General features: G+C 41.1%; 1 protein-coding gene across 2 annotated transcripts in view; it reads left to right on the forward strand.

Annotated features, from left to right (window-relative positions):
• IQGAP2 (IQ motif containing GTPase activating protein 2) overlaps positions 1-24,634 on the forward strand; it is a 309,664-nt gene that overhangs the window by 250,255 nt on the left and 34,775 nt on the right. For both annotated transcript variants that reach the window (XM_019968069.2, XM_019968070.2), the window contains 7 exons: positions 1,525-1,608; positions 4,202-4,273; positions 4,929-4,998; positions 9,322-9,530; positions 17,662-17,811; positions 21,703-21,866; positions 24,183-24,407. In XM_019968069.2, coding sequence (XP_019823628.1) covers positions 1,525-1,608; positions 4,202-4,273; positions 4,929-4,998; positions 9,322-9,530; positions 17,662-17,811; positions 21,703-21,866; positions 24,183-24,407 — 974 coding nt within the window. The remainder of the gene's footprint in view (positions 1-1,524; positions 1,609-4,201; positions 4,274-4,928; positions 4,999-9,321; positions 9,531-17,661; positions 17,812-21,702; positions 21,867-24,182; positions 24,408-24,634) is intronic.

Here is a 24,634-nt window from a genome sequence, read left to right on the forward strand (position 1 = left end):
TACAGCAGAAACCAACACAACATTGTAACAATTGCAAAACAAAAAATAAAAATACTAAGAGGGGACGTCCGGAGCAAGTACTCCATTGCGTGTATATTTCATCACGACTGTTTTGTTTTGAATCATTACCAGAAAGTATTTTCTTTTTTAAATGGCAATAAAAATCCCATACACCTTTTTAAAAAAGAAGGAATGGGGTGGGTTGACATGAAAATGTGAAAAAATTATAAAAAATAACTTGATTTTTGTATTTGTCCCTTTGAGATGGTTGGATGGCATCGCTGACTCAATAGACATCAGTTTGAATAAACTCCAGGAGTTGGTGATGGACCCCAGGGAGGCCTGGCGTGCTGCAGTTCATGGGGTCGCAAAGAGTCAGACACAACTGAACTGAACTAAACACAGAATTTGTGTTTATTTCAGTTCTAACTTGGAAAAGAAAATCAGAGCAGTGCAGTGAGTTACAAAGATATGTCTCAATAAACAGATTCTCAAAAATGAGTTGGACTAAACTTATAACAACTATGGATGTGATCATTCTAAAGACACCAGTTTGTAGTTCCCTGGCAGTCCAGCAGTTAGGAGTCTGCATTTCCATTGCAGGGGTCACAGGTTTGATCCCTGGTCAGGGAACCAAGATCCCGCATGCTGCACAGAGCAGCCCAGAAAAGAACAAAAAACAAATTAAGATAGCAGTTTGTGTCCACTTTTTGTAAATGTTTCCTATAAAAGCTCTCGTTAAGCTGATAACGTAGTAAAGGTATATTGATGAAGCCTCATTAAACCTTATGTAAAAAGAGATGAAATAATGAAAGATCATCACAGCACTCCTGCTCTCAGGAATCCAGGGTCATCTTCCTTTTCGATCTGGATCACAGTGGCTTGCTTGCTGGAGTAAAGATACTTACTAGTCATTATTTTGAGGTATCTCATGCATGCTCAGTCCCTTCAGTTGTGTCTAACTCTTTGCGACCCTGTGGACTATAGCCCACCAGGCTCCTCTGTCCATGGGATTATCTCAGGAAGAATACTGGAGTGAGTTGCCATGCCCTCCCCCAAGGGATCTTCCCAACCCCAGGATTGAACCCACGTCTCTTATGTCTCCTGCTTTGACAGGTGGGTTCTTTACCACTAGCGCCACCTGAGAAGCCCTGAGGCATCTTATAATGCTACCAAATAATACGAGCACCAAGTTGATCTGTTTGTATATTTCAGGACAATTCCATTTTATTATTACTTCTTATCACTCAGGGCCTTGTTAAAATTATGCTTTCAAAGCAGAACCTGGGCTTCCACCTGGTAATTCCTTTCACCAACTTGGGACAAGCCCCAGCTGTGAGCAGGTGTGCTCTGCCCAGTTCAGTGTCCACCTGGTGTCAGATGAGACGGTGTCCAGATGAGATCTGGAAGGGAGGATTCCTGACTTTGTCCCAACTCAGTGTCTCTTGTGATGTACTCTGTCCTTGCACTTTCTAAAATAAACTGTGACATGTAAGTAATTCTGTAACTCATTATTTTCTACAGGCTTTTTGGAAGGCATATAAGCAACGGGAAGCATATAAACGCAGGCGACAAATGTTCATTGATAATATTCGCTTTATTGTGAAGGTAAACACTCTTTCCTACCTTAGGAAGCATGTAAACTTTTTCCTTCATTCTCCTTTTGCTTCTGGAAGACAGACTGTGTCTGAGACTTGACATCAGAAGCAAGTCCTGAGTTTGAGTCCTGCCTCCCCCCTCACTTAGCTGATCATCTTCAAGAGGGCCCATCAAAACACTATGTTGTCTCTATAATATGAGGTTGGTGCAAATGTAATTGCGGTTTCACATCGTGAGTTTTAAATCAATATAACTAGGTTCAAACACATCTTTACTAATCAAAATAGGAACCATTACAATCAACACATTTCTGCCAATGAGAAATAACTTTATTTCTGTAGCATGAAAATCTGTGCTTCAGGATTCAACAAACTCTTGGAAAGCATTTTCTGCCTCCTGCCGGTTGTGGAAGCATTGTATCTGCTAAAAAGTTGTCGAGATGCTTGAAGAAGTGGTAGTTGGTTGGGAAGAGGTCAGGTGAATATGGCAGATGAGGCAAAACTGTAGCCCAGTTCGTTCAACTTTTGAAGCATTGGTTGTGTGACGTGCAGTCGGGCGTTGTCTTAGAGAAGAACTGAGCCCTTTTTGTTGACTGACGCCAGCTGCTGGCATTTCAGTTTTCGGTGCATCTCACTGAGTTGCTGAGCATACTTCTCAGATGTAATGGTTTCACTGGGATTCAGAAAGTTGGAGTGTATCAGACCAGCAGCAGACCATCAAGCAGTGACCATGACCTTTTTTGGGTGCAAGTTTGGCTTTGGAAAGTGCTTTGGAGCTTCTTCTAGGACCAACATTGAGCTGGTCATTGCCAGTTGTATAAAATCCAGTTTTCTTCACATGTACGTCACAATCCAATTGAGAAATGGTTCATTGTTGTGTATAGAATAAGAGGACACTACACTTCAAAATGACAGTTTTTTAAATTTTCAGTCAGATCACGAGGCACCGATATATCGAGCTTTTTGACCTTTCCAGTTTGCTTCAAATGCCAAACAACCATAGAAAGGTCAACACTGAGTTCTTTGTCAACTTCTTGTATCATTGTAAGAGGACAGCTTCAGTGATTCCTTTCAGTTGGTCATTGTCAACTTCCGATGGCCAGCCACTATGCTCCTCCCCTTCAAGGCTCTTGTCTCCTTTGCAAAACTTGAGCCACCACTGCACTGCACATTCATCAGCAGTTCCTGGGCCAAGTGCATTTGTTGATGTTGCGAGTTGTCTCTACCGCTTTGCAATCCATCTTGAAACCAGATAAGAAAATCGCTCGAATGTGCTTTTGTCTAACATCATCTCCATAGTCTAAAATAAACATAAAATACACAGCAAGTAATAAGTCATCAGCAAAAAAAAAAAAGAATATGATGGCTATGGATGGTTCATGTTAATGTTTGGCAAAAACAAACACAATACTGTAAAGCAATTATCCTTCAATTAAAAATAAATTTTTAAAAATAAAGAAATGGCCATGAAAATTATGTATAGCATAGCCACATTTATTTAAGAACGTATTCCAGTACCAAATGGCAAAGTTCAACAATGCAAAACCGCAGTTACTTTTGCACCTGCTTCTCCTCTAAAAAGTCCAAATTGATTTGGAAGAAATCCAGCTTTATTTCATGTTCTTTGTATGATCTTCTCTAATAATAATTAGAATGTTCAGGTTTAACAGTATAAACTTATTTGCTTTATTGTAAGGCAAATGCAAAACCAATGACAAGAAGAAGTACAACTGAGTTAGAGCCTGTATTGAGTAGATAAGCCAATCTAACCCAGCTTCCAATCCAGGCTGGTTGCTCCAAGCTTAGAGGAAGAGCAGCCATTGGGGTGCCCACTGTCAGAGCTGAAAACTAAAGAACTATCTGGCAGTGAGCTTGTAGAAACTTGGAAATCCAGGTAAGACTCAGAAGAGTAGGGCTGGAGAGAGGTGAAGTCAGAGGAGATTTGTTAAGACTTTTTAATATGAGGATAGAGAATGACATGGTCTAGACCTTTTGCATTATGAGTTCCTGAACATGTTACACTTGGAAATACCCTGTGCTCACCATGGAACACATGCTTATTCACCCAGAAAACCATGGGTCACAGGGCGTCCCTCATGAAACCTTTTGAAATGTTTTCCTGTAAAGACCCAAAAAGTATTGGCTGCATTTAAGGGGTGTTGGAAGCAACTCTGAACTTAGTTTTATTTGATCCCCTGACCCATTGCAACTCGAAGCAAAATGCCTTGCTTGCTTGGCTTTTATTTACTGAGATTAAAGCAAAATAGTACAAAGAGCTGCATTACCTTCTCCACCATAATGTGTAACATGTTCTGAACACCTCGGAGGAAAAGCAACGAAAGAAGTAGGAGATAAAAATGAGGCAGATTCATGTTGATATATGGCAAAACCAATACAATATTGTAAAGTTAAAAAATAAAATAAAAATAAATAAAATGATTTCTTCATAAAAAAAATGAGGCTGTAGATGTCTATTAGTTGGTGGATGGCTGATTTTTGCTTTTTTATCAAATTATCGATATTATTTTTAAAAGACTGCATAGAGACATATGAAAGGTGGTTTGGTAATTGCCTGGATTTCTCTTTTTCACTTATTTTTTTAGATTCAGTCCTGGTACCGGATGGTAACAGCACGAAGGAATTACCTCTCACGATTGCAGTTTTTCAGAGCTCATGTAAGAGACACACATGTGGAAATTTGTCCTCCCTGAGAATGAACTTAAATGAATAGTTTGTGAATGTTAGCATTGAATGATTCTTATCAAATGGTATAAACAAATGCTTGGAGGAAAAAAATGGATTTTAGAACTCACTGTGGTACTATTTAGAGGCTTCTTACATTTTTTTGTTCAGAATAAGACTTCATTCAGAACTGGAAAGGAAATGGGTGAGGAAAAATTTATGTGGGCTAGTTATGCCAGAGAGAAAAGATACTAATGAAGGACTTTCCAACTTTGCTTGCAACGTTTTTAATTATTGCTGACCAGTTAAATATAAGCCCACAGGAGGAATTTTTTCAGGATTTTTGAAGAATAGATATGTGAACATAGATTGGACCATCTAAGTTTAATGTAAAATCCTTTTCCCTCTTTAGATATCTTTATTTAGACAATCCCTTTGCAATCTTGTTTATATACTATTAGCTAACTTATCTGACCCTTTCTTCAAAGAGAATGCAAAAATAAACATTGACTACACCACATCTAAATACTGTCAGTTCTAAATAGTGTCCATTCTTCAAATGCCGTCAGTTTTTGAAGAGTGCTGAATTCTAAAACAGTGGAGTCGATGGAACTCTGGGAGGTTGTGACTGGTCATCTTCTTTTGCAGAACAATGAAATTGTGAAAATCCAGTCTCTATTGAGAGCGAGCAAAGCTAGAGATGACTACAAAACACTGGGTAAGTAGAGCATTCCAAAACAAAGCATTCCTTATAGACCAAGCAAGCACAAGTTATTTCCATCTGCTCACGTCAGTGGATACACGTTATCGCCAGTAGATTTTGACCATCTCAGACCCGAGCATGTCATTGACAGGAAACGGGCCTTTCAATCAAAGTGGAATGGTTAAGGGCAGTAGATGGGATTTCTTAAAAGAAAAAAAAAAGGACAATGTTGAGGGGAGGGGATAAATTAGGATACACACTAATATATATAAAATTGATAATCAGCAGGACCTACTATATATAGCCCAGGGACCTGTATTCAATATCTTATAATAACCTATAATAGAAAAGAATCTGAAAATTTATATATCTATATATATATGTTTTTCTGCTACAACTTATGGAAAAACCCAATTTTGGCCAAAATATATATATATTTACAGTGCTGTGTTAGTTTCAGGTGTTTTGTGAAGAATATATAGTGATATGTATATATATTAATGATAGACTTCAGTTATACTTCAATTTTTAAAAAAAGGAGTTGGCATTAATGCTGATATTTTTTATTAAATGTGAGCTAGCTATGGGCTCTATGGTAGGGTTAATGGCAACCTCATTTTGATATTTGGCAAAACTAATACAATTATGTAAAGTTTAAAAATAAAATAAAATTTTAAAAAAATAATAATAAAAAATAAAAAAGAGGGCTCACGCCAAGGGGCATCTTCCAGGACCACTGCCCGGGCTCCGTCCCTGTGACAAGCCGATGCCGACCCGCACCTCCACAAGAGGCCCCCCAGCGCTGGCAGGCTCATACCCACAGCACCAGCCTCAGGACGCGGTCCCCATGATCATTTCGTCAAGGGCTGTGGGAAGGACCTCGCAGGAGTGGGCTCAGTGGGGGCTTCTTGGCAGAGCTGTTTTGGTGTTTCCTGCAGCCTGTCAGTCATGGGGTCACTGGCAGGAGGTCAAGATAAAAACTGTACGCCTGTCTCACTATGTATTTCAAAAGAAAATCGTGAAAAACAGTCATGAAAGGACCTCTTACAGGTATTCAAAAAAAAAAAAATAATAAGCTAGAGACAGGAATTTAATGCAAAAGAGTTAGCCAGAAGATAAACTTACATCTGAATACCATTTAATTTATTACCTGGCCTGTGATTTTTTTTTTTCCTTCTCATTTTAAGAACAAAACATAGTCATATAAGAAATTTGGAAATATGAATAAGAAGGGGAAAAGCACATAGTTTCACTTCCCAAAGAAAATTACAAACATCTTCATGTAGTTTCATTTTAGACTTTTCACAGTCCCTGTGGTTTTTAAACTGTCTTCCTTATAACTAGAATGTCACTTGCAGAAAGTTGGAAAACAGAAAAATAAAATTAAAATCACCCAGAAAGAGCATTCACATTTTGTGCCATCTTTTTCGGTTTCAGCTCTGCTCCTGATTGTTATTCTATTGTTCATTTCTTTTACACAGTCAAGCATTCTTTATATGCTGAATTTTTAACATTCTAATTATCATAAGAACATGTGATAAATAGCATGTCCTAGATTAAGTCTAGAAGAGCTTGCTGATAAGTTTATTAGTACTGCCCAGATTCTTCAAATATTTAGGTCATTCAGGATTAGTTTTGAGAGGGCAAAACACATCATTGTGTATTTTAGTAGTGGCCATTATGCTGTCTGTAACTATCTTGTGTCTTATTAATTTTTTTGAAAGAAATAAAAATATTGCTCAGTAATGTTCCTAGCACAGTAGTAGTAAGTAGTTTCGCCAACACCTTTTATTGTTAAAAGTCTGTCTGACTTATGGAGCAAACTGTATGACCCAAAAAGACCCTCCCCGGTACTTGTTAAGGGAAAAGTCTCTAGCAGCCTCAAAGGCCAGGTTCTGCCTCGAGCTGTGGAATCTTCCGGATACTGCCTTGCTTGCTAGGTTCCAGAATCCAGCGTGCAGACTGAGGGAAGAACGTGTCTCTCTAATGTCACACTGCTCCACTTTGCAATTGATGAGATTCATGTCTCCATTGGTAGATATCTTTAATTTTTTATAAGAAAGCTGAAGAGGGGTTTTGTTTTCTGAGCCCTGACACACTAAAATAGGTAAATTAAGGATAGTTTTTCCAAACACACACAAGCTGCTTTTCCTCTCCTTCTAGGGAACAGGTTTTTGTGGGTAGTTTTGTGTGTTTTTTTTTTTTTTAATGTAAATTATGCTAGCATTTAGAATACTTTATTGACAAAAATCCATCCCTAAATTGTATATTCAGTAAAGTAGACAATTGTAGAAACAGTGCTAGATCTGGAAAGGAAGACTCAGCTGTGAGATTACAAACCAATTTCACATAATTTAGCGTCTGTCCATTTCCCTCAAGACCACCCCCCACCGATACCTTGTAAATAAGTAGAACATATATAACTTTGTGGTAGTTTTTGTCACTTGCTTACTTTTTTTTTTTAAGTTAAAAAGATAGAAGGAATTCCAGCTAAAAATCTAAGTGATTTCTTATTAAAGCGTAGAAGACAGAAACTGTGTTAGTGAATAAATCAGATAAAAGCTGCTTTGGCAAATAAGGTAGCTTTGTGGTAACTGAACTGTAAATTTTCATTTCTTTCTCAATTCAGCACCTTCATCAAACTAAGGCATTTTCTTAAGCTGAAAAACATCACTTTTATTAGTCTGGCATTATTCATTTTCACCCATTTCCTCCAGAAAGGCACTGAATGCATTCAGGTTTGGAACTTGCTAGAACTTTAACTGGCCCCTTGTAAGGGCTGACTGTGAAGTTGAGTGGTTTCCTGAAACGAAAGTTACCACAAAGTGATGTGAAGATATGAAGATGCCAGGAAGCCAACTGTTGACAGAGGAGCTGTTACATTTGAACCATAATAATTTGTAAAGCTAAATTATTAATTTGTTTCTACCTGCCCGGTTGGCACACAGAATGATACACAATTCTCTGGAGCACGCAGAGAGAACTTTAGACACACATGAGATGGCTTACGTTCTCTCAGCTATGTAACTGAGCTCTGGTGTGTGGTTCAGGCTGTTCCTGAAATGGTCATGTCACCAACAGCATCTTTGGTAAAATAGTAGAAAAATAAATTCACATATGCTTTGGTGATCAGGAAGTGAAGGGTCCATGATCCACAGTAACTTGCCATCTAGTGGAATATGAGGTATTATTATCCAGTAGATTCCGAGCCTGGAGACAGATGTGGACCTCTGATGCTTTTCCTTGATAGCTAGCGATAAATACATGAGAAGAGGCACAGTAGTAATACAGATGACTCTAGAGTTGGCTGTTTGTGCTGGGCTCATGCTGCTAATTGTTTGCGTTGTTGATTGAACTCTGTATTTCTTAAGTGACAGAACACCACACATCCTAACAGCACTGTTAACATAAGGAAGCTTGAATAGAGCCCTGATGTAGAGGACAGGATGTTGGCTGAGGCTGCCAAAACCGCACTGGGCTCTCTCCAGTCCTCTTTGCGTTGATGTGTCCTGTCATCAGCACTGAAGGTCCAGTTGTTTCCTCTTATAATTTACCCAGAGTCACTCTCACTAAACACCTTTAAAAAGTTGGCTTTTTTGCAAAGTCACAGTGCCGAGGAATCAAAGCATCAGTAAGGTTCAAGGCACTAAGGGAAAGCCCTTGGTAGAATTTACACAGATACCCTCACCATGACTAAGCCTGGTCTCCTAGGTGCTGAGGGCCCTCCCTGGTTCATGCTGAAACGACAGGGACCCAATTTCCATTTCTAAAATTATTTTGTTTCTGCCAAGCAGAACATGCGTTCCAGTTGTCCTCTTGGCTCCTATGGGACCTTACAGGTCTCCCTTGACTGACCTTTCCTAATTCCCCTTTCACCTAATTCCTGCTCCTTCCCCCAAAGTCTTTTGGACTGAAAAAGCAAACACTTTCTGCTTCCTGCAGCAAGAACAGAAATCTCTTATCTGGCTCAGCCACAAGCTCTCAGAGCCGGGACAGCTCAGTGTTAGCATTCTTTCCCAGATTCCTCATCAATAAGACACCAATAGCTAGAGCTATCTCCTCAGTGTGGGAGTCCTGGACACAGTGTGAGAGACGGCTGATAAACAAATGCTGGATAACAAGGAAACTGTGAGGCAGACGTTCTCAGTGGCCTGCATGTGTTTATATGATCAGTTTCCTTTGACACGTCATATTTGATGTGAGGCGGGATGATTCACTGTGGGGCCCAGCACCACCATTGCTGTCTTTTCTGATAATGCTTTCTTTAAAGACCTAGTTGCTTTCCTACTGATCATTTCAAGCATGCCCAGTTGAAGCACTCCTTTCCTTTCCTTTCAGTTGGCTCTGAAAACCCCCCATTGAGAGTAATCCGCAAATTTGTATACTTGTTGGACCAAAGCGACTTGGATTTCCAGGAAGAGCTGGAGGTAGCCCGACTGAGGGAGGAAGTGGTGACCAAGATCAGAGGCAATCAGCAGCTGGAGAAAGACTTGAACCTGATGGACATTAAGATCGGGCTCCTGGTGAAGAACAGGATCACACTGGAGGTCAGTGGGGTCTCTGGGACTCTTGGCTCCCAGCAGACAGAAGATGCTCGTATATGTGCCCAGATCACTCTTGGTCCAGCTAAGCTCCTTTGGAGTCCAGAACGAGTGACCCAAAGTTTGTTTACCATTTTTATTACCATTTAATGATGCCCAGACAGAACTGACCTGGAAAATTCTTTGCCTTCCCCTCTTTGATAACATTTAGTAAGGCTTCTTTATCATTCTCAAAGAAAGTTTATATGAAATAAAACCTACTTACATATGTCCCTTCATAGCAAGACTAAGGCCTTTCTATAACTATAAAAGAGAAATTGAAAGATACCAATTTATAGTTCATTTTGGTCACTCACTCGTTTCCGACTCTTTGCGACCCCATGGACTGCAGCATGCCAGGCTTCCCTGTCCATCACCAACTCCCAGAGCTTGCTCAAACTCATGTCCATTGAGTAGGTGATGCCATCCAACCATCTTATCCTCTGTCGTCCCCTTCTCTTCCTGCCTTCCATCTTTCCCAACATCATAGTCTTTTCCAGTGAATATTCAGGACTGATTTCCTTTAAGGTGGACTGGTTGGATCTCCTTGCAGTCCAAGGGACTCTCAAGAGTCTTCTCCAACACCATAGTTCAAAAGCATCAATTCTTCGTCACTCAGCTTTCTTTATAGTCCAACTCTCACATCCATACCTGACTACTAGTAAAACCATAGCTTTGACTAGACTGACCTTTGTCGGCAAAGTAACGTCTCTGCTTTTTAATATGATGTCTAGGTTGGTTATAGGTTTTCTTCCAAGGAGCAAACATCTTTTAATTTCATGGCTGCAGTCACCATCTGCAGTGATTTTGGAGCCCAAGAAAATAAAATCTGTCACAATTTATAGTTAAAAACAAATATTTCAATATGAAAATACATGGGCCTGATGCCATTAGATGTGATAAAGTTACCAGAGACTTGGCCCCCTTCACAGAATAACCACAGATGGAGAGAGCTACAGATGGAGAGAGCTACAGATGAGACTGGTCAGGAGAGTGGTAGGACTGTCCATGAATTCATTTTCCAAAATGGAGAACAGGGTAATAACTCATGGGTAATAACTCCTTGAATGAGCAAAGTGTGGTCTTCCCTCCGCCCCGACCACACGTCGGGGAATTGCTGTCCTAGAAAACTAAGTTTATATTAAAATTCTGAAGGATCTATGTTGTACTTATATGTAAAATGATTAGATTCTAGGCTCAAGCAGTTATACACTGAATTTTGACCTACATGAACGACCAGCAGGACATGAGAAAATCCAACCATGTGAGATATGACACAGGCCCAGCCTACCAACAGCTGGGCCTCAGAGCATCTGTCCTCCCAGCGCCCACGCGCTGGAAGCCAGCAGTGTCCTCCAGCCCGTCAGATGTGGACCCCACCCACGCCATTCCCAGATGACCCCTGCAGAGCGGCACTTCCCTGACGTGCCCAGGGGGTCTGTGCTCAGTTGCTCCCTAATAATGGCCTCTAAATAAATAACACTGTCGTCTTGTATCTGTGAGAAACCTGCTGGTGTCAGAGCTCCAAATAACATGTGAAAAGTGTTTTTACCCAAGGGAAGGATACTTCCAGGACAAGACCTCTCTCCATGTCGCCTATTCCCCTGCCATGTCAGTTTTCAGAAAGCCTGTAAGGTAAGGCAGGGAAGCCGACCCCCTGGATGCCCTGAGAAGCCTACAGAGGTCAGAGGTGCAGAGTCAGCTTCCCGTGCGGCTCTGGGAAACTGGGAGATGAGCGGTCACAGGAGGCTGCCAGCTCCGTGGCCGTGGGAGTGCCTCGCTCCTGTCTACCCACCTCACAGTGATCCCAGCAAAACACCGCAGAGAAAGTAAGGAAACGAGAACAATTCAAAAGGCAAGAAATGACCATCTTTCCTAAATATTAAGGAATAAAACTACACATTTAAATTTTCTGCATTTAACTCTATTTTCATTATTTTATCCAGAAAAACAATAGTACTTTGGTCTTTAGAAACAGTATATGTTTGTATTGTTCAACACACATGAAAACTTTTAAGTATAATATATTCCAGAAGGTCCCTCAGAGAATGCCTTTTATAGCCTTAAACTGCTATTTTATCCTATTCCCATAAAGTCGTAAACAGGAAATGTCTTGCCTTTTAAAATAAAGGCTTACTTGCAAAAGAATAAATAGTTGAAATATGTAGCTTGTGGAAATGCAAGCGTGGCAGATTTTCAGATCTTTATGAGTGTTTAAGATGTTTTTAAAGCATTACTAACTTTTTTTCCTTGGAAGTCAAGATTTTTATTTGCAAATAAAAAAAGCTGACCATGATTAGCTTAGAGAGGAAAAGAATTCACAAATACCAGAATCAATAAAGCATTACTACTTGATAGCATTGTGAAACAAACTTAGTTCTTCAACTTATATTCTTCAACACCAAATATTTATCAAGCACTGATTAAACTAGTGATAAGTACATACTCTTTCATCTTATCATTGATAGTAGGATTTTTCATGTGATAATAAGAATAGTACAGTTGAAACTTGATTTGCAGTGATAAAATAGTGGGAAACAACCCACACCCTGAAACAGCAAGTAATAGAATCAGTCCAACAGGTATGTTACAGAGCCACCGGGGGAAAAAATCACTTCTGAAGAATATTTCAGGGCAGATAGAAAGGGTTGGAATATAATGGAGAAGAAAATAAAACAGTGAAATTTCATTTATTGTAAAATATATGTATACAATTAAGCTAAAAACGAAGAGGAACTAAAGAGCCTCTTGATGAAAGTGAAAGAGGAGAGTGAGAAAGCTGGCTTAAAACTCAACATTCAAAAAACTAAGATCATGGAAGCTGGTCCCATCACTTCATGGCAAATAGATGGGGAAACAATGGAAACAGTGACAGACTTTATTTTCTTGGGCTCCAGAATCACTGCAGATGGTGACTACAGCCATGAAATTAAAAGATGCTTGGAAGAAAAGCTATGACAAACCTAGACCGTGTATTAACAACTTCTACTTCAGTTACCTGTTTCTTTTTCCTAACTTTTCCTTTTGCTTACAACCACTATTAGCTATTTCACTTGCCCACTGACTTTGTGAGGTTTCTAGCAGGAATGCCCATTGGGAAAGGCCCTGATGCTGGGAAAGATTGAAGGCAGGAGGAGAAGGGGACGACAGAGGATGAGATGGTTGGATGGCATCACTGACTCACTGGACATGAGTTTGAACAAGTTCTGGGAGTTGGTGATGAACAGGCAAGCCTGGCGTGCTGCAGTCCATGGGATCGCAAAGAGTTGGACACGACTGAGCAACTGAACTGATCTGAAGCTAAAAGAAAAAAACTAAGCAATTAAAAAGCAGAGACATAACCTTGCTGACAAACGTCCATCTAGTCAAAGCTATAGTTTTTCCTGTAGTCATGTATGGATGTGAGAGTTGGACTATAAAGAAGGCTGAGTGCCAAAGAATTGATGCTTTTGAACTGTGGTGTTGGAGAAGACTCTTGAGGGTCACTTGGACTGCAAGGAGGTCAAAACAGTCCATCCTAAAGGAAATCAGTCCTGAATATTCATTAGAAGGACTGATGCTGAAGCTGAAGCTCCAATACTTTGGCCACCTGATGTGAAGTTCCTGGGAGGTATAGGGAGGAAGAAATGTCTAGACTCTTAATTAGCTTGAAGGAAGACTGAAGTAGAAATGGAAGGGAACCTTGAATCACTGAAACTCCCATTGGTGGCTGTACTGTATCATGTGAGTGCAGACTTGCAGGCCAGGGCTACCTGAGACCCAGGATTGACATTTACTGCTTAATAAAGCTCCTTCATTGCTTATATGAACATGTTTCCATAACCTCTCTAGGCCTTTTCTTTACTGGAAAATGTGCTAAATGCCTTACATGGATTGTTTTTAACCTTCACATCAACTCAGTAAGATTGCTATTATTAAGCCCATTTTATAGATTTAAGGAAACTGGGCCTTAGAGAGGTTAACCTGAGCAAGGTCACAAAGCTTTGTGGATACCCATACTTTTATGACTCCAAAGCCCAAGCCCTTTGTCCTAGTTCACGCCTTCTACAAAAGTGTGTGTACACTATCATATTACCTGCATGCAGATAGTATGTTACCAGGGGGAGGGGAAAGATGGTGGCAATTAGGGCAACATTGAGAAGTACATTGAGTGCCATTGCTTCTTCAAACCAGCATTGCCCGAGATGTACAATATTTATTGATAAGAATTGTTCAGTCACTCAGTCATGTCCGACTCTTTTGCAACCCCATGGACTGCAGCACACCAGGCTTTCCTGTCCTTCACCATCTCCTGGAGCGTGCTCAGACTCATGTCCATTGAGTTGGTGATGCCATCCAACCATCTCATCCTCTGTCATCCCCTTCTCCTCCTGCCCTCAATCTTTCTCAGCATTAGGGTCTTTTCCAATGAGTCAGCTCTTCGCATCAGGTGGCCAAAGTATTGGAGTTTCACCTTCAACATCAGTCCTTCCAATGAACGAACATTCAGGACTGATTTCCTTTAGGATGGACTGGTTGGATCTCCTTGCAGTCCCAGGGACTCTCAAGAATCTTCCAGTTCCTGTCTTGACCAAATCTATTGATATTGGTAATACAGAGGAATTTAGTTCTGCCCTGGAGCTTGCCTACCACCCCCTGCTCTCTCCTCTTCTGTATATGTCCAAAAATATGACCCTAAAGATGAAGTCTGCAACAAAACAAAGGAAAAGTCTCCCGTTTCCAGCACTAACCCCATTGAAACTAGTTGGGAGACCACGGGCAGGGGGGACAGTGATGGAGAGGTTGCAAGTACCAAGATTGTTTTCTACTGTGTATTTAAAATCAAGATAATCAATTATCCCATGTATTTGGGAGACTGTGTGATCTACACATCATCAGTTATTTGAAGAGGAGAAGCCTGAGTTAGCTGTAAGCCAGTTAGTCTAGTGCTGTCTTAGGATGTCTTGGGCTTCCCTGATAGCTCAGGTTGGTAAAGAATCTGCCTGCAATGCAGGAGACCCTGGTTCAATTCCTGGGTTGTGAAGATCAGCTAGAGAAGGGACAGACTACCCACTCCAGTATTCTTAGGCTTCCCTTGTGGCTCAGCTGGTAAGGAATCCGCCTGCAATGCAGGAGACCTCGGTTCGATCCCTGGGTTGGGAAGATCCCCTGGAGAAGGGAAAGGCTGCCCACTCCAGTATTCTGGCCTGGACAATTCCATGGACTGTATATTGGGGTTGCAAAGAATCAGACGCGACTAAGTGACCTTCCCTTTCACTGTCATACATAGATAAGGATATCAGGCCACTGCCTGCCTAGACTGTTCCTGAGCACCCACCTGGAGATAATTATGCTTCCTTTCTTCATCTGGAATGTATTTTTACACATTTGTGAAATAAGGGGGGAAATGTTGCCTTTTGAAAATTTTTATAGAAATGCAATCCCCTCTTTCCCCATATAAACCTTTAGAAGAATATAAGTAAAGGATTACGTCAAGGTTGCCCCCACCTCCCGTCAAGCTGAGAATGAGAAAGAATAAAAACATAGATGTAGAAGGCAGTGGATGTAACTACATAGAACTATTAATCTCAAAGCTCCAAGGGTTTTCCTCCCTACCTATGAACTGACCCCAGCTATGGGCGAAGTTGTCCTCTTTCAGTCACTCAGTCATGTCCGACTCTTTGCGATCCCAGGGACTGCAGCACACCAGGCTTCCCTGTCCTTCACCATCTCCCGGAGAGGGTGCTGCAAGAGTCCTTTGGGGCTAAGAGCTCAAGGAGGCAGACAGACAAAGTTTTGGGAAGAACAACTTTCTCACCACCTACTCTCTGGGACAGTGACCCAATGTGGAGTGGCAGAGGCAGCATCCTAGAGCTGTGGCTTTCATGTAAGACATGTGCCATCAGCAGGTCATGAAATCAATTTAGTGTGTCACTTCAGTCTTTGAAAATGGAATAGAATAAAAGCAAATTGAAGTATCAGAGTGTGGCCCAATAGTAAGATGAGTATCACTTTGTATGGTATGTGGGGGTGTGTTTACTGATAAAAGATGTAAAATGTATTTCTTACTGGGAATCTCCATAAAAATGTTTGGTGGATCCTTATCTAAAGGACCTACGCTGGTTCATGACTCTTTAAGCCCCTTAAGGGGACACAATAGCCTGAGATGACCACTTGACAGTGTTTTCAGCCACACACTTTCCAGCCATCCCTATAAATAGTTAAAGAAGCCGGACTGAGTATCTGAGAACCTTAATTTTGTTAAATACTTGAGGCTTCCTTTCTCTTCCATCTCTAATTTCTACATTGCATATTTCTGCAAGAGCTTTTATAGATCGAAATGATAGAATTCATTCTTTTAAAGGTTACAGTTTAGCAGTGTTTAGTATAGTCCCAAAATTGTGCAACCCTTACTTCTATTTGATTCTAGAACATTTCATTACCCCAAAGAGAAGCCCCCCCAAAATGTTCTGGAATTAAAAATTGTGGTGATGGTTGCACAACCTCGTGTCTTCATGGAACACACTGAATTGTACTCTAAAAGGACAAATTTCATAATATGTGAATAATATTTCAATTTTTTTTTTAAGAAAAGGAAAAACATCCATGCTCATTAACATCATCACCTATCACTCCAACCCCCAGCCATAGCAACCTTTAATCTGCTTTCCGTCATGATAGATTTGCCTGTTCAGGATCATCACACATTTATGGTCTGCTGTGACCAGCTTCTTTCACTTAGCATAGTATTTATGATGTAGCATCAATCAGTACTCATTCCTCTTTATTGAAAATAGCATTCCATTGTGTGGATATGCCACATTTTTTTGCCCATTAATCGATTGATGGACACCTGAAATGTTTCTTCTTTTCAGCTGCTATGAGCATTCACGTACACATTTTTCTGTGGACATAAGTTTGCAGTTCCCTTTGGCATATATCTAACGGTGGAATTGCTGGGTCATATAGTAACTTGTGGGGGCTTCCCAGGTGGCGTAGTGGTGAAGAGCCTGCCTGCCAGTGCAGGAGACCCAAGAGACACAGATTCAGTCCCTGGGTCAGGAAGATCCCTGGAGAAGGAAATGGCAACCCACTCCAGTACTCTTCCCCGGGAAATCCCATGGACAGAGGAGCCTGGCAGGCTACAGTCCATGGGGTCGCAAAGAGTCAGACACGACTGAGCGCGTATGCATAGTAACTTGTGTTTAACTTCTGAGGAACGGCCAAATAGCTATTAATGTTGAACTTCTCTTCGTGTGCTTATGAGCCATTTATAGATGATCTTTGGGAAAATCCTTTGCCCATTTTTTAATTGAGTTGTCATTTTATTTTTAGATGTAGGAGCTCTTTATAGTGTATGGTGAATATAAGTCTCTTACCCAATTTGCAAACGTTTTCTCCCATTCTATGGGTTGTTTTCTTTGATAGCGTACTTTGAAGCACACAGGCTTTAATTTTTATGAAGTCCACTTTATTTTTTATTGTTGTTTCTAGTGCCTTTGGTGCTGTAGCTAGGAAACCGTTACCTACATGTACAAAGATGCATGTATGAGAAGGTTCACTGCACTCTCTGAAATACTAATAAAATGTAAAGAAACTGTTCATTGAAAGGAATATAATTAAATAAATTATGACACACACACCCCTAAAAGAAACCATTGCTTAATCCAGGGTAGCAAAAGCTTTTGTCTGGGTTTTCTTATAAGAGATTTATAGTCTTAGCTCCTCCATTTAGTTCTTTATGATCTCTTCTGAGTTAATTTTTGTTTATGGAGTGAGGTAGGGGTCTGATTTCTTAATTTTTGAACCTGGATATTTAGTTGTCCCAGCATCATTTTTTGAAAAGACTGTTCTCTCCCTATTTAAGTATCTTGGAGCTTACATTACATGTTCGAACAAATGCATACAGCTTAGGAGAACAAATATTACAAAAGCCAAATTTACCTACGATTTGGATTTTTCTTAATCTGTTTAACACTCTCTGTTCCTTTGTTTCTTCATGAGGGAATGTGAAAAATTGATCTTTCCAGCTATGTGTGTCTTAGAGTGTCGGTGAAGGGAAGGGGGGGAGAGAATACCAGAGTAAAACGTAGTAATTCCATAAAAAAATTTTTTCCAGGATGTAATTTCACACAGAACCAAACTGAATAAGAAAAAAGGTGGAGAGATGGAAATACTGAATAACATTGACAACCAAGGGATCAAAAGTTTGAGTAAGGAGAGGAGAAAAACACTGGAAACATATCAGCAGCTTTTTTATCTTTTACAGGTGAGAATAATTTCTTTCACTGTGAGTGGGTAAATGCTATGCTCCCTGTTGATGTTTTACAGCAGATCTTCTCCCATGCTAAGGCCATAATAGTTTACACATTCTGAGCGCTCCTAAGGACCAAGTATTATTCTAGGTGCTCCACATACGTTTTCTCATTTTAATTCCTACTACAGCCCTGGGCACCTTCAGAAAATGACTGATTGTTATTCTCATTACATGTGAGAAAACTGAGACCCAATAAATGGTGATGAAAGGGTATGGGGACCCTGGCTGTTGACTTAAAGCTTGTCCTGCTTTCCATGACTACGTTACACTCCAGTTATCAGCATAGACAGTATAAATCTACCAATAACATAAGCAGATGCTGTCAAACATGGGAAAACTAACTATGTGAAAACCGGATCAGTGCCAGAACTGGCCTGCCCTTCTTTTGAGGAAGGAGCTGGGGAGTTTGGATTAGGGAAATAGGATTCCTTTTTTTTCATTATTTCCATGACATCACTCTTCTCTAAATGAACAGTAATTTTCCATTGCTTCCTGAGTGTGGGTGAGAACTCAGCTGAACTGGTTACAGCTGGACTCTGGTGGACCAGTTTTGTTTGTTTGTTTGCTTGACCATTGATTAACCTCATCCACCCTCCGGCACATACAGTGAGTCCCTAAGGGAACAGTTAGAGATAGAAACAGGGCCTCCCCTAAGATGAAAACTTTCCCCAAAACGGTGGATCGGCAGTTCTTCCTTGAAAGTCCGGTGTCCCTGGGGCCACTGCTGGTGGCCCTGATCCCGTCAAGGCTTGGAGATGCTTGAAATCTTTGCTTGAGGATCTCACTGGCATCATGTACACCGAGAACACGTTGCCCAAACCCTAAGTGAGGGGTAGCTGCCCAGCTGAGAGAAGAGACTGATTTTGGTAGAGTTGAGCGTGCTCTGCTTAGAATAGACTGGAGCACAGGTACAGTACCCCAGATGTCCACGAGGTGGCGGCATTGAAGGAAAAATGTTAAAACAAAATTGTCCTTGGAATCCACTGCTGAATGACAGCTTGCTTTCCAGAAAGAAGAGGGTCTCACACTGGGTGGGGAAGATTTTTTGTCTGCTGAAATTAGGTTAATGTTCATCCACCAGCTAGAAATTTAATCTCAGGAATTTACCATTTTTGACATCTGTTAACTTACTGTGGTGTTGGAGAAGACTCTTGAGAGTCCCTTGGACTGCAAGGAGGAGATCAGCCCTGGGATTTCTTTGGAAGGAATGATGCTGAAGCTGAAACTCCAGTACTTTGGCCACCTCACGCGAAGAGTTGACTCATTGGAAAAGACTCTGATGCTGGGAGGGATTGGGGGCAGGAGGAGAAGGGGACGACAGAGGATGAGATGGCTGGATGGCATCACTGACTCGATGGACGTGAGTCTAAGTGAACTCTGGGAGTTGATGATGGACAGGGAGGCCTCGCGTGCTGTGATTCATGGGGTCGCAAAGAGTCGGACACGACTGAGCGACTGAAATGAACTGAACTGAACTTCCAAGTGTGTGAAGCTTCTTAAGGAATTAGTTTTCCGATGTTGAATTTTGACAGAATTTGTGACATTTAAGAAGGTGAAAATTTAGTCATTCGCCTAAAGATCCCCTGGAGGAGGGGATGGCAACCCACTCCAGTATTCTTGCCTGGAGAATCCCCATGGGCAGAGGAGCCTGGCGGGCTACAGTCCATGGGGTTGCAAAGAGTCAGACACGACTGAGCGACTTGGCACACACGCACACTAAGATTTGTATAATTTATGCTGCTGTGTAAATGGAGGCTCACTAATGGAAATGAGAAAAAGCACTGGAACATGTCTGGAATAATTCCACAAGTTTTATTCCCTAAACTATCCAAAACGGATAGAACCATAGCATGACCATTCAGTTGTATCGACTGAAGTGTCAAAACACCGTGATTTTTCTTCACCTTTTCTTCTCTCTGGAGACATTAACCCAATACTAACAAGGAAACTCGGAGAAGGCAATGGCACCCCACTGCAGTACTCTTGCCTGGAAAATCCCATGGACCGAAGAGCCTGGTGGGCTACAGTCCATGAGGTCTCGAAGAGTCGGACACGACTGAGCGACTTCACTTTCCCTTTTCACTTTCATGCATTGGAGAAGGAAATGGCAACCCACTCCAGTGTTCTTGCCTGGAGAATCCCAGGGATGGTGGAGCCTGGTGGGCTGCCATCTATGGGGTTGCACAGAGTCGGACACGACTGAGGCAACTTAGCAGCAGCAGCAACGAGGAAACTAGAGAGAAGCAAATGGTATGGACCTTTCATCTCTGGAAATTCTTAGGCAAAGCAGCCTGTCAACTAGTACAGGTTTTGCTGTGGGCTTGGGGGAGCCTAGTGGGCTGCCGCCTATGGGGTCGCACAGAGTCGGACACGACTGAAGTGACTTAGCCTTAGCAGTAGCAGTCTCCTTAATGTGAGCTTAAATTTAAAGTTTTTAGCTCATCTGAGAGGAGTCAGGAGTGGTCTTCTTCATCTGTAATTTTCCTTTCATAAAAGCCCATATCTTATATGGGAAAAGAATCACCCCAGAACTCTCAGAAAGTTCTCCTGAGCTCCTTATTCATAACATTTCAGCCAGTCATTACAAGCTTGAGAATAAATCTAAGTAGTAAACTGAACTAGAATTCGGGTTTTCTTAAAAATTTTAAAGCTGAACTTCTTGAGAATATTAAATACTGGTTTCCCATGTGTTTCTTTTATGTAAAATACAAAAGAAAAGGACAGTTTTCTTTTCTCACTGCAAGGAAGATGAAGAGTAAGACTTTTGCATTTCTCTGTCACTTTAATTTTTTTTTTTTTTTTCTTCTAACCTCTGATTAGTGTAATTCCTTCAGAAAAACCACACCAGCACAAAGTCTGGGGCTATATCTCTTGAACTCCATCCTCACCTGAGCTCCTTGTCAATTTTTTTTTTTTAATTCTTGTCAATCTTTAAAACTTGTCAATCTTTTTTTTTCTTATCAGTTTCTTCTGGCATTTTCCCCATGACCTACCCTGAACTTTACCGTTCAGCCTCCTTGTCTTGCTCTTCCTTTCTCATGCTTTGTAAAACATCATGGCCGGGCTTCCCCGGTGGCTCAGTGGTAAAGAATTTGCCTGCTAATGCAGGAGACACATCCCTAGTCCATGAAGATCCTACAAGCCACGGAGCAACTAAGCCCATATGCCACAACTACTGAGCCGTCACTCTGGAGCCCGTGCTCTGCAAGGAGAGAAGCCACCACACTCAGAAGCCCGTGCCCTGGATCTAACAGTCGCCCCCGCTGCTTACTGCAACTGGAGAAGGCCCACACACAGCCACAAATAGAATGATCCTTAAGATAAAGAAAAGTCATTTAGAAAACATAAAATATTTTTTAAACCATTACGGCCATCCCATTGTCTGTCTCATACCCTTTGCTTTTGCTTTCTAGTCTCAGAATATAGACTGTGTTGATTCATTCATCAGTCCTTCTAAGACAATCTCTATAGCTCAACCCTTGATCCATTCTTGCCAGTCTCTTCAGATAGCTCAGCCACCCCCCTCTCTTCTTTGTCTCTACGATAAATATTAATATGTGCCTTCAAATGGTGAACAGTATAAAATATTCATAATGTAATTATAGTCCATAAAATATGACATGATAGAGTATATAAAATTTAAATCCTACCATAACTTTCTATTATAACTTCCTATAGCATAGTAGTGTTGTTAGCTGCTACCTGTCTTAATATGAGCCAGATACTCTTCTGTGTGCCTCATACATAAGAATTCATTAAAGAATAAAGAACTGGGGGTCCTCTCTGCTTTAATAGTATATTAACATACAGTCTTGTGGGGGGCGTTTCGTCTTCTCTCTTTAGACCAATCCTTCATACCTGGCTAAGCTGATTTTCCAGATGCCACAGAACAAGTCAACTAAATTTATGGATACAGTTATTTTCACCCTGTACAATTATGCTTCCAATCAGCGAGAAGAATATCTACTCCTCAAGCTTTTTAAAACTGCTCTGGAGGAAGAAATAGCGTACGTATATATGTAAAAATACCAACACGTTTTGTTAGTGGTGGATTTCTCTGATTTACTAACATGAGAGCTCACTCATTGGAAAACACCCTGATGCTGGGAAAGATTGAAGGCAAAAGGAGAAGAGGGTGGCAGAGGATGAGATGGTTGGATGGTATCACCAACTCAATAGACATGAATTTGAGCAAACTCCCGGAGGTACTGAAGGACAGGGAAGCCTGGAGTCTGCAGTCTGTGGGGTCACAAAAAGTCGGACACAATTTGGTGACTGAACAACAGTTAGAAGTTATTTATACGTATTAAAATGTATCAAATTTCTTAAGAAACTTCTACATCATAGATATATTCAAGTACAACTTTCTCCTTTTCTAGTGCTGAATTAACTTTTGATTTTGCAAGCATACAAAGCTTATTAAAGTCAGTGAGAGGGAATTCCCTGGTGCTCCAGTGATTAGGACTTTGTGCTCCCACTGCTAAGGGCCTGGGTTCAATCCCTGGTCAAGGAACTAAAATCCCACAGGCCATGCTGTGTGGCCAAAAAAAATAGAAAAAGAGAAAAAAGTCCGTGAGGAAAAATGAACTTCATTAAAATCATGTGAGTAATAAAACCATAATCAGAGGAGGATAATGATCTCTGCTAAATAGTCTTTCCTTCTTATGGAGCTTAAGCTGCTTTTTACTCATTTATTTTCTGACTTAGTTTATGTTTAAAATGTGTAGTTAACTGTAAGGAATGGGGGGAAAAAACACCCCATAAGAAATACCTTTAGCCTTCCTTCCTTCTGGATACCTTAAGCAGTGCTAATCTCATGGGTCTCCAAAGCTCGTAGCCAGGCCCCTCTGCCCTCAGGGTGTCTATATGGCATCATGAGAAATAGCAATGCTATGCAGTAGAACAAGGTAAGGACTAAATGAATGACATGAACAGTGTCAGAGGGACGGAAAGAAAAGTTCCAATTAGGTCAATTGATAGAGATTTTATGAATGAGAAAGGAGTTGACCCAAAACCTTGAAGAATATAGTTTTTATAAAAAGAAATGGAAGAGAGAAGTAAGGCATCATGGTGAGAGAAACAGCATGGGCCGAGGGGCAAGAGAGAAAGTAGATGAGGGACATCCCTGGGGGTCCAATGGTTAAGACTCTGCGTTTTCACTGCCTAGGGCTCAGTTCGATTCCTGGTGAGGGAACTAAGATCCCGAAAGCCGCACAGCAAGGCCAAAAATAAAAAATAAAGGAAGTAGATTAGTTTCGCCAAGAGGTAACTTAATCAGTGACCACCAGGACGTGAGGGTTGGGCCAGATCATAGGAGATAGTTGAGCAGAGGCTCAAGTGCGGAAGCTCTTTTTACTTTTGTGCAAGGTTTTTGACATGACCACATGGAATTTTTAGATTGATCTCCCACCTGCATACGAACGGGATGAATTGGAGCTACACAGTTCAGGGAAATGGGGGAGTGAGAAGGAAAAAGGCACAGCTTAGATTTTCAGCACACTGAGTCTAAGTTTTAGGTATAGAACATGTGGACGAAACTATCCAGCAGAATATTAGAAATTCAAGACTAGCTCCCAGGAAAGAGATAGGGAGCATCACACCCGTACACCATCACCCAGTATTATTAATTATTATTATTAGTCTAGGTCTGCTTTTAGTTCACCCCTGCCTTCTAGATTGGAATTCAAGCTGAGAAATTACTTTTAGATTCTTAAATTTCTTGAATAAGAAACTCATCGTATACCTGAAACTTAACATTGTAAATCAACTCTACCCCAACAAAAATTTTAAAAACAAACACTCATCTTACAAATGATAGCTTTCTCTTATTTCTTTAATTGTGGGAGTGGTAGATTCTGGGAACCAGTTTATTTAATGGACACTCAGGCTTCCAATTACTCCTGACAAAGTAGAATTAGGATTTGCATTGTAGACCCTACTCTGCAGGTCCTGTTTACCCTGCAGACTTTGGCCGGATGGATCAGGCACGTGGTCTAGTGATGAAGGCAGATAGAGTGGTCATACTTAGAGTGAAAGCTTTGCCCTAACTTTCTGCAGATTTCAGACTTAGGTTGTAATACCCAAGACAGCACGTGGGGCTTGTCACCCAAAAGTCTCCTTAGACTCAGGAGTCCTCACCGAATAGAGACGGGAGATAGCTTCCTTTTAAATCACACTGCCTTTGATCGTCAACGGGCTAAAATACAGCCCCCTTCTTCCCCACCCCCATCCCCTGTCCAAAGCCCTTGTCTGTCAGAATATACACTGCTTAAAACTCAGTCCGTAGAAGCAAGCCATTTTTGTTTGGTTTGGGCTTTTTTTAGATCCAAGGTGGACCAGGTCCAGGACATAGTTACTGGGAACCCTACGGTCATCAAGATGGTCGTCAGCTTCAACAGAGGTGCCCGTGGGCAGAACATGCTGCGCCAGCTCCTGGCTCCAGTGGTAAAAGAGATCATTGATGACAAGTCCCTGATCATCAACACGAGCCCCGTCGAGGTGTACAAGGCCTGGGTGAACCAACTCGAAACGCAGACTGGAGAAGCCAGGTAGCAAAGCCAGGGCAATGCTGGTTTTCAGTGATGTTTTATTACTTCTATGTATATATTTATACATACTCTTAAACACGGTTAAAAAACAAAATTTGCTGTACAAAATTACTTTTCAATCCAAGATTTATTACCTCTCTTTAATATCTCCAGGCAGGCAACATTCCTGGACTCCTGCTCATCTTAGTGGTACATTTTATTTTCAGATTTCAGTACCAGTTGATGCC

Source organism: Bos indicus, chromosome 10 (assembly GCF_029378745.1).
Source record: "Bos indicus isolate NIAB-ARS_2022 breed Sahiwal x Tharparkar chromosome 10, NIAB-ARS_B.indTharparkar_mat_pri_1.0, whole genome shotgun sequence".
NCBI classification, from domain to species: domain Eukaryota; kingdom Metazoa; phylum Chordata; class Mammalia; order Artiodactyla; family Bovidae; genus Bos; species Bos indicus.